This window comes from Pleurodeles waltl, chromosome 7 (genome assembly GCF_031143425.1).
Source record: "Pleurodeles waltl isolate 20211129_DDA chromosome 7, aPleWal1.hap1.20221129, whole genome shotgun sequence".
In the NCBI taxonomy this organism is placed as follows: domain Eukaryota; kingdom Metazoa; phylum Chordata; class Amphibia; order Caudata; family Salamandridae; genus Pleurodeles; species Pleurodeles waltl.
In genome coordinates this window covers 1,110,991,651-1,111,004,757 of record NC_090446.1, presented here as the reverse complement: position 1 = coordinate 1,111,004,757, position 13,107 = coordinate 1,110,991,651, and the positions used below count along the sequence as shown (strand labels likewise).

The window sequence follows — 13,107 nt, the reverse complement described above, 5'->3', positions numbered from 1 at the left end:
AGGACAGAACATGCAGTTTCAGTCTACATATAAGAACAAATATATTATCTTTACTAGCTTATATGGCAATACTGCCCTACGGTCATGGGCAGTATTTCTTACCCATGTCTTTTTTGTCTTTATGATGTCATTGATGTGGTCCTTTCTACAGTATTGATGGGGTGTTCATGCCTGGGTTTGCATCCCATTGAGGGAGCAGGTAGCTTGATATTCATTTTGTTGGTTCACCTCTAACACCAATTGGTCATATTAACATGAATTCTCTTTAATCCATGTTTTTGAATGTTTATGACTTCTTATCCAAGGTTCCTCCCACAAGTTTTGTATTGTGAAATAGGTTAGGGCTCACCTACATTATTATGAATGGCTGGTGTTTTTGAATTGTTCCACACAGGTTTTGTTCTGGGGACAGTTTTTGATGGTCTCGATCATGGGTGATGCTATCTCCATTCTCTTAACGTTTTATTACTTTTTCTTACTCTGGTCCTTTACGCAGTTCTTTTTGTAAAGAGTATGTGATTACTCATAGGTATACTTATGAATGCACACTCTATTTCAGTACTAGACTGGTTTTCTTCTGGTTAGAGACCACAATATTGTTGGGTCGCTTCTGACACATATTTGACATACTAACATGGATGAGCTTATTCCCATGTTTTTCATGCCTTATGGCTTTATTTACCTGTGGTTCTTTCCACAGGTTTTAATGTTGCAGAGTATATTATTACTCACCTTAATTATTATGATTGTCTGGTCTTTTTCTCTTGTTCTAGACCGGGTTTGTGATACTTAAGGACTTTTTTGAAGGTCTTAGTTTGCAGTTCTTCCTTTGGGTTTCTATGACTTTGGTATCTGATTCTAAAGTATGGAATCTGTGGCTAGATGTCTCAAACAGATGACCAAGTTACTTACTTTTCGTAATGCATTATCTGGTGGCAAAAGGATCTAACTGCAAATTCCTTATTGACCCTCCCATCTTCCCCACTCTGCAATCTGAGTCCTCTTTGGTCTCAAAGATTTTGTTATGGAAACCAACACCTTAAATTAAGAATTCGGTGATTATTTGACAAAGGTTGTCTTTTGTGCTAGCACATTGTTTCAAGAGGCAGTTTCTATATGTGGCTTCACATTTTGAGCACGGAAAATAGTCACAGAAGAAACTGACGTTGGCGTGTCGGTGAGGGGGTTATATGGACTCCGCTGATGTCACATCTGTTGGACGACATCAGTACAGAGTCACGTGATGCCCTCTTCCGACGCGCAGACGTGCTATGGGGAGGGAAAAATGTTTCCGGATCCAGGCTCACGTCTGGGGAAGATTATAAAGTACGGAATCTGCAGCTAGATCCTGTCTTTACCAGATAATGCGAAGGGAGGTGACTTCTTCATACATACAAGTGTGTGCTATTTATATAAATATATACATGTATATATTTGTGTATATATGTACCTGTCTATACAAATGCGTGTCCATGTGTGTTTGTTTTAAAAGGTACTCATCATCCAAGCTTTGGGGGAAAGGTACCTAATTCTTCTTTTAAAGTGTTGTGTGTCTGTAAATATATGTATATATATATATTTATATATATCACAGCTATACATATTTTGGTTGATATTACCCAGTAGGGTTGCTACTGGGTAGTTATAGTTAGGTCAGCTTTTCCAAGGGGGAGGCATTTTTCAGTTTTCCAATAACTTTGGCGCCATTTGACAAATTCTCACGAAACTTTCCAAAAAAAATAAAATCACCTCAGCTCCTTCCTGGAAGGTTTTGGGGAGATCCATCACCCAGAGTCTGAGAAAAGGGGGCGATCCCAAAAGCAGATTTCTTGAAGCAGCGCTACTACAAAAACTGCTGAAGAAAATTACACCAAATTGGACACAGAGCTAGATCTTGATCCTCAGGTTGTGTTTTTTTGTGATGTGGTGTAAATGCGTTGAGTAGTTTTTGCAAAATTAAGGTTAAAACATATTTGTATATCTGGACGGTTGGGTTCGAGGTACTCTCGCGAGAGTCCCTCGAACCCAATTAAAAAAAATAGATCATTCTGATTGGTCCAGAAAATGTTTTGCCTTTGGGCCAATTTGCTCTTGCGGGGGTCATACTCCTGTGGGAGCTGTGTTCTGATTGGCTGCCAGCAACATAAGAAAAATATTGCTTGCAGCCATAACAGGATTTGGGGACTTAGGGGGTCATTATGAACACAGCGGGAAACCCCACCGTGTTCATGCTGGCGGTCTTTTCACAGACCGCCAGCCCCCTTGAGACCCTGCCAGCCGTATAATAGACATTCTGCTGGGCTGGCGGATGGAAACAGAAAGCAGGGCCGGGACATTGCAGACGGCTCCAGGTGGGGCCGTTGTCAAAGCCGCTGTGCGGCAGGTGCAGCATTACCCGTTACGGGCAGTGACCTGCGTGACGGGGCACTGCACGGGGGCCCCGGAGCACCCCTTCCACCAGCCTTTCCCTAAAGCCTGGAGGAACAAGGGTTCTTTATCCGCAGGGCAGCGCTGCATGCAACACTGCCCTGTCGGAAAAAGTATTCCGCCACCTGTGGTGGCCCTCCCTGGTTCAGGATATGGCGGTTCAGACCGCCATGCCGGTGGCGGTATTTTCCACCACCACCGGCATGGCGGTCTGAACCGCCATGTTCGTAATGAGGGCCTAAGTCTCCTGTTCTGAAGTTAAAAATAATAATAATAATAATAATAATATGAGGGGCAGGGTAGAGATAATCTGCCCCCCCCCAGCCTCTGTGGGGGGCATCAAGGGGAGCACCTCCTGGGGCCAAATATAAAATAATCTGCTGTTTTTCATCTGCAAATGGTGACCAGCTATTTTTCAAAAAAATATTTGAGGCCCCCTCTCCAAGCCCATTTTGGGCATTGCAGACTCCATCCCGTGGTGCCAGGTACTTTATGTAAGGGGAGGGGGGCATGCACCCCCCTTCCCGAGCTGGTAGTGGCCCCCACGACCCCATCCCCCAGGGCCAAAATGTGCAAAAAAAAGGGAAGGGGGTGGCACAGCTCCCCTTCCTAAACCTTTGTAGGCACAGGGGGCCCATCCCTGGGGCCATATTCCTTAATTAAGGGGAGGCGGTGTGCAGCCTCCCTCTTTGAGCCATTAGATGACGCAAGGAGTCCATCTCCTGGGTCCGAATTTAATACGAAAGCAGAGCAGGGCTGTGAGGCCCCCTCTCCTTGAGCCTTTGTTAGGACCAGGAAATCCCAGTACCCAGGGCCACACTTTACTTTAAAAACAGGGGACCATGCGGCCCCCCCGACCCTTAAAAGACTCCAGGGACCCCACCCCTCAGGCCTAAATCAGTTACGATGTCCTGGAGAGCACACCCCCGGGACAGAGTAGTTCCCCTGGCAACACCAGCACAAGCAGGGAAACATATGTTTGCCCCCACCTGGCAGGTGCATTTTTAAATCTCCTGCCAGATGGGAGCAAACATGCAAATGTCCTTCCAGCCAGCAGAAGATTTAAGCATGCTTCCGCCAGCTGGGAGCAGATTTCTGTTCTTTCTGCCTGTATGCGCTCCTGCAGGCAGTGAAACACAACAGATATTGCTCCTGCCCAGAGGGAGCAAACAGTTGCTCCCTCTGGGCGGGAGCAATACCAGCCCCTGCAGCATACAGGGAGGCGGCTGGGGCACTAAAGCCCACCCTGTGGCCCGAAGGTGGTCCTTGGTGGGTGCTGCGGGTGATCACTGGGGCACTCACTTATAATTTAGAAATGCCCTGGAAGATTGGATCCCAGAGGCCAAAAAAAATTGTTTGTGCAGGAGGACCGCGCGTCCCCCCATGGATGTGGTCCCAGAGGCCTAATAAGGCTTAGAGGAGGGAAGCCACACATCCCCTTCACCTTTTTTTCATTGTATTTGGCCCCAGGGGAAGGGGGCTATTAAGGCTCAGGGAGTAGGGCCACATGCCCCCTCTCCTTTGTATCTGGCACCCAGGGGGTTCCTGGGGCCTAATAAGGCTTCTGGAGAGGGGTACAAGGCCCCCCTCCCCTTTTTTATTGCATTTGGCCCCAGGAGATGGTGTGCCCAGGGGCCATTAAGGCTTCAGGTGGAGCCTCATGACCCACTCACCTTAGTTTTCGGCCTCGGGGAATGGGGCCCCCGTGTTCCAAGAAAGCTTGGGGGTGGAGGGACACACACGCACACCCTTCCCCAGTTAAATTGTATTTGGCATGGGGATGGGGTTCCCTGGGGCCTAATAAGGCTCAGGAAGTGGGCTGCACGGCATCCCTCCCCTTTTTTATGGATTTTGACTTTAGGGGTTGGGTTCAGGGGCATGAGAAGGTTTATGGAGGGAGGCAGCGTAGCCCACCTCCCCTTTTTGATGGATTCTGGCCCAGGGGACAGGGGCCCTAATAAGGCTTGTGGAGGGGGCATGTGCAGCCCATCCTTTTATTTAATAGAATTTGTCCCCGGGGCCTAATGAGGGTATTTACATAAAGGGGATGTTAGGCTCTGGGGACCCCATTACCTCAGGGCCACTCTTTTAACCACATCCCCAAGGGCCCGCATGCTTATTTGGGGGGGCCCACAGCTTCTCTCCCTGGGCCAAATTCAGCTCCGTAACCTGGCCCAATTTTTGTGGGGCCTCCCTCCCCACGCCAATTTCGGCTCCAGGGAACACAGACCCTGGGGCCTGGCACCATTTTGAAGGCAGAGGGGGAAACAAGGCCACCCCTCCCCGGGCCAGTTTCAGCTGTGGAGACCCCATCCCCTGGGGCCTAAAGCCATTTTTATAGGGAGAGGGGCACGCAGCCCCCTCCTTGGGCTGCTTTCGGCCCCTGGGATCCAATCCACAAATGCCTGGAAAATATTCAAGGGGGAGGGGTCAAACGGCCCCCCTTCCCGGGCCTGTTTTGGCCCTGGGGAACCCATCCCCCAGAGACCTGGCAACTTATTCAATGAGGAGGGGGGCACACAGCCCCCTCCCTGAGCCTTTTTCAGCCACAGGGACCCCGTCCCCCAGGGACCACAGTAAAAAAAAGTGGGTACCCTGGTGCCCACCCAGGGCACCAATCCAACTGTCTTTGGGGCTGCAGGGGAGAGCCCCAAGGATCCCACTTCCCCAGCTGGCTCTCCACATCCAGCGGTAGCCAGCATTGCTTCTGCCCACAGGGAGCAGCTAATAATGCTGCTCCATGTGGGCAGGAGCAATATTTAGATCTCTTTACCTACCCGCATCACTGCACGCAGGGAAACAGATCTAAAGCCTGCTCCCAGCGGGTGGGAGCATTTCTGAAGCTCCTGACACCCGGAATCAGACTGGATGCTTGCTCCTGCTTGACAGGAGATATAAAAATGCTCCCACTGAGAAAGAGGAGAGGAAACGCAGTTTTCCCTGCCCGCACTGCTGCAGGTTGGGAAACCGCTATGTCCCAAGGATGGGCACCCTTGGACATAGCTGTTGATCCAGTCCAGGGGGGTGGGCTCCCAAAGACCATCAATGGCTTGTGGAGGGGGGGCCACGTTGCCCCCCTACTCATTTTGTGAAATTTGTCCCCCTATTGATGGGTTCCCCGGGGCTTATTGAGGCTTAGGGAGGGAGGTTGTATAGACCCAATAAAAATCGATGTCAGCCTCAGGGTGGGTTCTACATGGCCTCTTGAGGCACGGGAAGGAAGACCACTTTGCTCCCTCTCCCAATAAATAAATAGATTGGCCCTGGAATGGGCTCCATGGGGCCTTAGATGCTTGTATCCCCCTCCCCATAAAAATGTGTGTCACCCCATGGGGTGGGTTCCATGTGACCTCTTGAGGCATGGGGGGGGACACGCAGCCCTCTTCCCCTTTATTAACACAGCCCCTGGGGTAGGCTGTCCGGGGCTTATAATAAATAAATGCGGCTCAGCTGCAAATTTGGATTGTTTTTCTTTCGACCCCATGAGAGATTGCAGCATTTTTGATGTTTTGTTCTTCTTTTTTTTCGTTTATTCAGCACCTGGTTGTCAGTTGAAGCTTGTATTGTATTAAAAAAAAGCCCCCAGAGGCTTTAAGCAAGGTAAATGCAACTTTTTAAAAGTACTTTAAAAGTACTTACAAATTTGACTTCACCAGTAAATTGGGCTTATAATAAATATTTTTAAATGTTCCATAATTCAATCTGTATCACTTTCCTAGCTGGAGATAACTTTATTAAATTTAATATTGTATCCCAATGCTTTCCTATGGAACAGATAACCCTGCTGCAGTGAAAATAGCTTTTGGAGCCTTTTCACTATAAAGACGTTTATCATTACATTTCTACATTCCTTCCTTTTAAATTCTATGCACTGTGTTTTAGCGCTTATAAGACCTACATAGGGGTGACTTATTAGTATACACACTGAATATTTTGACCTGTCAAAAGGATTTATTTTGCGGTTTTAAGACTGCTATAGTCAGGTTACAATTGTAGGCCTCCTTTCGTGTTTAACTTTCACTGTAGTAGGTGGCACAATGGGTGACCCTAGGTACACTTTGTACCATATATTAGGGACATATAAGTAAATTAAATATACCAATTAGGATTATATACCATTTTGACATGTTTTAGGGGTGAGAGCACATGCACAGGGGACTGTTTAGCAGAGTCCTGTGCACAGAGTGAGAAATCCAGCAGCATCAGTGCAAAGCAAATGGGGGAGGCCATGCAAAAAGAGTAATTTTCCTATAATATGGTTTTCCGGCCTTAGATCTGAGGAAATAGTACTGAAAGTTTTCTCTTACCATCTGGCACATCACGTCCATTTCCACCGGGCCACCAACCCGCGCATGCTGTACAGCCCCTGTGCGGACGCGGATGCGGGATCCACCAAGCTCGTGGACCAAGGAGCCAGCGGGCCGCCCAGTCCACCTCCGCCCCCTCCTCTACCTCAAAACCTTCCTAGTCCGTTGGGACATCCGGGACCAGTTGGCAGCAGAATTTGTCATCATCTGCCCCACTGGAAATCCATTACCACGGACAGGTGGGTTTTACAGATCGTCCGAAGGAGCTACTCCCTCCCCTTTGAGACTTCTCCTCTAGCCATGCCACTGTCATTTGATCACCTGTTGGAGGATCATTTGGCACTTCTCCACAAGTAAGTCAATGCTGCCTTGACCAAGGGAGCCACAGGGAGGGTCCCGGCACCAGAAGTAGGTTGTGGTTGCTATTCCCGCTGCTTTCTGGTGCCCAAAAAGGACAAGGGTCTTTGCCCTATCCTAGACCTCCGGTCCCTCAATCAATTCCTCAAGAAGGAGAAGTTCAAGATGTTAACCCTGGTTCAGGTGCTTTCTGTCCTGGACCCTGGAGACTGGATGGTTGCGTTGGACTTGCAGTACGCCTATTTCCATATTCCCGTCCTGCCGGCCCACAGACGTTACCTACGATTCGTGGTAGGTCATGAGCACTTTCAGTTCACTGTGCTCCCCTTTGGCCTTACCAGTGCCCCTCAGGTGTTCACAAAAGTGATGGTAGTGGTTGCAGCTCATCTGCCCAGGTTAGGGGTCCCAGTCTGTCCTTACCTCGATGACTGGCTGTTGAATGCGGACACGCCCCAGAAACTTGTCTCCCACCTCCAAACTACGGCAAACCTCCTGCATTCGCTAGGGTTCACTATTAACGTGCCAAAATCACACCTCACTCCCTCTCAGACACTCCCTTTCATCGGAGCTGTTCTGGATGCAGTGCAGTTTCGTGCTTATCCTCCCGAAAAGCGAGTCCAGGATATTCGGGCTATGATACTGATATTTCAGCCTCTATCCTGGATTTCGGTGAGAATGACTCTGAGGCTGCTGGGCCTCATGGCCTCCTGCATCCTGCTGGTCCAACATGCCAGATGGCATATGCAGGCTCCGCAGTGGAACCTGAAGTTCAGTGGGCGCAGCATCAGGGGAATCTCTCCAACATGGTTCAGATCTCGGAGGGAATGGCGAAATACCTGCAGTGGTGGTTGTCGGATCCAGATTGGGTCAAGGGCAGATCCCTCTTCCTTCCCAAAGCAGATCTCACAGTAGTGACAGATACATCACTCCTGGGATGGGGCGGCCACATGGAAGAGGCGGAGTCCGTGCTTCACATCAACCTTTTGGAGCTCTGGGCGATCCGACCTGCATTGAAAGCATTTCTTCCCTCTCTCAAAGGGAAAGTAGTGTAGGTGTTCACCGACAACACCACTGCCATGTGGTATTGCAACAAGCAGGGCAGAATGGGGTCGTGGACCCTTTGTCAAGAGGCTCTTCGCTTCTGGACATGGCTGGAATGCCAGGGCATTTCCCTGGTGGTTCAACATCTGGTGGGCTCTCTGAACGCCAGAGCAGACAAACGCAGCCGTCAATGCTTAGTCGATCACGAATAACGTCTTCATCCGGAGGTGGCGCAAGGTCTCTTTCAGCAGTGGGGAGAGCCTTGGTTTGATCTGTTTGCCTCCGCAGAGAACGCGCAATGTCAGCTGTTTTTCACGTTAGAGTTTTCCAAGGCAGCACTCACTCGGCTACGCTTTTTGTCACGTGTGGAAATCAGGCTCCTGTACGCCTTTCCACCAATACCACTTCTGCCCAGAGTTCTAAAGAAGATCAGGCAAGACCAGCCCCAAGTAATCTTGGTGGCTCCGGACTGGGCACGAAGAGTCTGGTATCCCAACCTCTTGAGCATGGCTGTGGATCCTCCAATCAGATTGCCCCTTCGAGAGGCTCTTCTGTCGCAGCAGCAGGAGACGGTTATCCACCAGAACCTGTCCAGTCTCCACCTCCTTGTGTGGAGATTGAGCAGCGACACTTGACGGCTTTTGACCTTCCATCCAAAGTCTGTAATGTCATCTTGGCAACCAGGCGTCCTTCCACCAAAACGGTATACACCTGTCTTTGGAAGTAATTTGTGGCATGGTGTATCAACAAATCTGTTGATCCCCTCTCTGCATTCTCTCTCTTGCCCAGCAGCGCTCTACTCTGTACACCCTCAAGGGATATTTGTCTGTCATCTCTGCCTTCTTAAGGCTACAAAACCAACCTTCTGTTTTCAAATCTCCCATTTTTGGTAAGTTTCTTAAAGGCCTCACTTATATGTTTCCTCCTGTCCCGTTCATCCTGCCGCAGTGGGATTTGAACTTGGTCCTCACATACCCCATGTGCGCCCCTTTTGAGCCACTCCACAACTGTCCTTTACAGCTCTTAACCCCTAGTACAACTTTCTTGAGTGCTTTCACCTCTGCTCGCAGAGTAAGTGAGTTCCAGGCTCTTTCTTCGAAGCCACCATTCCTAGCAGTGCATCCTGACAAAATCGTGCTTCGACTTAAAGTGGTAACGCCTTCACACATAGGCCAATTTATCACCTTGCCTACTTTTTACGCACCCCCACATCCCTCTCATGAGGAAATGAGACTCCACTGTCTGCATCCAAAAAGAACATTGGCGTTCTTTGGTACGATCTAGATAGATTTCTGAGTGGACGATCAACTCTTTGTGGGATATGTGGATGCAAAGAAAGGGAAGGCAGTGCAAAAGAAGACCATCTCACGATGGGTAGTCCTCTGCACCAAGATGTGCTACGCTTTGGTGAAAAACCAACCCCAGAGCAACTGCTTCTACCACAGTGTTAGCACGCGGAGTTCCAGTCCTGGATATTTGTCAGGCCGCAACGTGGGCGTCCTTACATATGTTCACCAAGCACTACTGCCTGGACTGTCAGGTCCGCAGGGATGACTATTTTGGCCGTTCGGTCCTGGAGGACTTTTTGGTGTGACCTTAGTTTCAGCCCACCACCCGGGATGGTATTGCTCAGGTATCTATTCAAAGGTAAGGAATCTGCCCACTAGATGTCTCTATCAGATGTACAAGTTACTTACCTTCGGTAACGATATATCTGGTAGAGACATATTCTATTCCTTTCCGACCCGCCCATCCTCCCCACCCTGCTAACTGGTTTCTAGTGACTTCCCTCTAAGGGCCCTAGTTTTGGTGCACCATTCTCAGTGTTCTTCATGGCTCTGCGCTACTGGCGTGGAAAGTCGTGAAAAGAAACTGACGTCAACACGCCGGGGTGGCACCTATATATGACCGTGACATCATCACGGCGACCACAATGCCAACGACGCTCGCGGAGTCGACTGACGCCACCTAACAGCGCGCAGGGGTACTGCGTGAAGAAAAAATCTCCGGATCCAGTCTGACACCTGGGGCAATTCAAAGGTAAGGAACCTGCAACTAGAATATGTCTCTACCAGATATATAGTTATGGAAGGTAAGTATCTTGTACTTCTATTACATATGTACCAAAACACTACACAATAAATTTAGTTCACCAGCTAAGAAACCAGTTTGTGTCATCTACAGCTGTGGTGCCATCTTGGCTACTCTCTGCCAGCTTGGCAAAGGGCACATCCCCACCATCCACCTGCCATAGTGCTGATGACCTGGGTAAACCGTTGTTTCAGGATCTGTGCTGTCCTGGAGACAATGAAATAGACTGTTTGAGGCACATATGCTCTAGAGATTTGCAAATGCTGAAACAGCACAATACTATCTACCACCATGAAGGAAGAATTTATGTAGTGGCTTAATAAGAGAAGGCTTGCAACCTACTTATTTTGAGCACTGTATATTGCCTTACGAAAACTGAGCGAAAGAACTTTCAGTTAGTACAGTATACATGATTGGGCTTGTGTCATCCTGAGAGCTTGCTAGAACTAAAATATGGGCTAACCTTATGAATATCTTGTCCTTTCAAGATTGCTTTTTGTTTATTTTCTGTGTAAAAACAATTAATAACTATAAGTGTTAGCAGGTGGGGCATTGTTTATTTTGAAATTCATTTGTAATTTGTGGTCATAAAGGTAGTGGTTGGTCTACACTGAGTTTGCGAGTCGGTGTAAATGGGAGGATTGGGGATTATTTATTGCTAGTTAGAAGTTTGATTGATAATCTTTTTTTGTTTGATCTAAGCGTGTCTTGTGAGTCAGTTATTAAACGTGTTTGCAGATGGCTCAGTCTGAGCACTGTACTGGTATTGGCTGGATCATTGAGGGTGATTTATTTTCAACAGGCTATGCTCTCTATACATGATGAAGAACACCGAGAAGCCGTGCTATCCCAGTTAAACAAGGGGATTGTGGAGCTTTCTTTTCCACTGGAGGAAACACAGCCAGATCTTCTCTATCAGACATGGTAAGTCAACAATAACCGGAGACAAACCTGTGGAGTATCCAAAACGTGTTTGCACTCTGTCACGTCAGACTGTAGGCAGTAGTACATTTTCCACCACAGGTCTTCCACCTTAATATTAGTTTAACAGTATTCCAAATCTACAGACATGATATTTGCAGTCTCGTAGATTGCTCTTACTTTGTGTATCAAATGCTGCAATGCCATTATTCTTTTACTCTCCGTGGCCCTGTTTAGGCTAGTCTTCACCTCATTTATTCTGCACAGCCCTGTTTAGCTTGGTTCTCATCTCATGCAGACTGTCGGTCCTCGGTCCTGCAGGACCACAGTTATCTCACTTTCAGTTGCCTTCTGGAGTAACTCCCATATTATTCAGACTTGGGATGCCAGGAGACGCAGTACCACCGTTCTGTCCCTTTCAAAGGCTCTCTCAAGCATCTCCCATCTCTGTGGGAGTCAGGAGCAGCAGTGCCCCGGGCCTCTCAATTTCAGTGGCTGCGTGGAGTAACTCCCATCTTATTCAGTCTCAGGTTGCTAGGTGCTGCACTGCTGCAGTTTTCTCATTTTCAATGGTTATATTGACTAACTTCTGTCTCATTCAGAGTCTGGGTGCTAGGAGCTGCAACACCACAGTCCTCTCATTTTCAGTGACTGTGTGGAGTAGGTTATCTCATTCAGGATATAGGTGCCAGGAGATGCAGTACCATAGTTCTCTCCCTTTCAGTGGATGTGTGGGGTAACCCTCATCTCATTTAGACTGTAGGTGCCAGGAGATGCAGTATCACACTTCTCCCACTTTCCGTGAAGGTGCAGAGTAACTTGAAGGGAACTTGAAGGGAAAGGGGAGGAGTAGCAATGAGATATATCTTCCAATTTATATAAACACATATCACTTGCTCAGAAAACGGGTTGATTCAAATAACAGGTACCTTAGCCCATCAATGGGGTTAAATTGTCTTATCTCACCAGAAGAAAAGATGGGGACCAGGCTGCTATGTGAAGTAATAAGAGAAAACCAGTTAAGTCGATTTATAGGTTTGTATGACATCAGTAAGTTTCTTAATTATTGCTGGGGTCTAGTCTGGTCTGTTAAGTAGAGGAAAGCAAGAATTGCCAACTCACAATTGAATGATGTTGGTTGGAAAGTGGCAACATTCTTTTCAAAGCTAATGTGTGGCATCGGTTATTTGTAAAAAAAAAAAAAAAAAAAAAAAAGGCATGTCTCAAGGGTTGCTTTATCGCCCAGCCAAAATTATGCAATTTATGCTCAACTACGAGTGAGCTAACTGCCAGTGCTTTTTCTTCTGCCCCTCATGAAAGAGCATGGAGGGCTCATGTGGGGTGGTTTGGTCAGGAAAATGGAAAAACAAGTAATGGCAATGCAAAAAGTGTGTCCTAAGAGGCAAGGCCCCACTGGGTTACCTAACACAGCCCACCTCTACTACACTTACGACCACCACCGAGTCGATTATATAATGTGCCACATTAGAACTTACAGAGAACATCTTCACTTTTGAAGATCAACTCTATCTCCAGACCAGGAGGTCTTCGATGGGCAGTACCTTCACCCCCAGTCTAGTGAATCTCTCAATACATAATTTTGAGGCCAATTACATCTGTCCCAACAATACTTCCTTCCAGTATAACATCACACTTTGGAAATGCTACATCAATGATATCCCTATTATATGGCCAGATGAGAAAGCCACCATCTTTTATGTTTTTGAACTGGCTGAATGGTCTGAATTCTAATTTGATGTTAATTAATCATTACAGCAGAACTAGCCTCCCTTTTCTGGATGTCATAATGTGTCCATCTGAAGGCAGGCTGGCTACATACATTCACAGAAAAACTGTCAGATCATTGTTTTATTGTATTGCAATGGCTTCCATCCAAACAAAGGCCCTAAGGGACAGCCTACCAGTGGCCCAGTTCCTCCCTCTTCATAGGAACTGTTAAAAT

The 13,107-nt window shown here is 47.7% G+C and overlaps 1 protein-coding gene across 4 annotated transcripts in view; it reads left to right on the top strand.

The window, feature by feature from the left end:
- Positions 1-13,107, top strand: part of MYCBPAP (MYCBP associated protein) — a 670,648-nt gene that overhangs the window by 402,353 nt on the left and 255,188 nt on the right. For all 4 annotated transcript variants that reach the window (XM_069200066.1, XM_069200065.1, XM_069200063.1 and 1 more), the window contains exon 15: positions 11,026-11,147. In XM_069200066.1, coding sequence (XP_069056167.1) covers positions 11,026-11,147 — 122 coding nt within the window. The remainder of the gene's footprint in view (positions 1-11,025; positions 11,148-13,107) is intronic.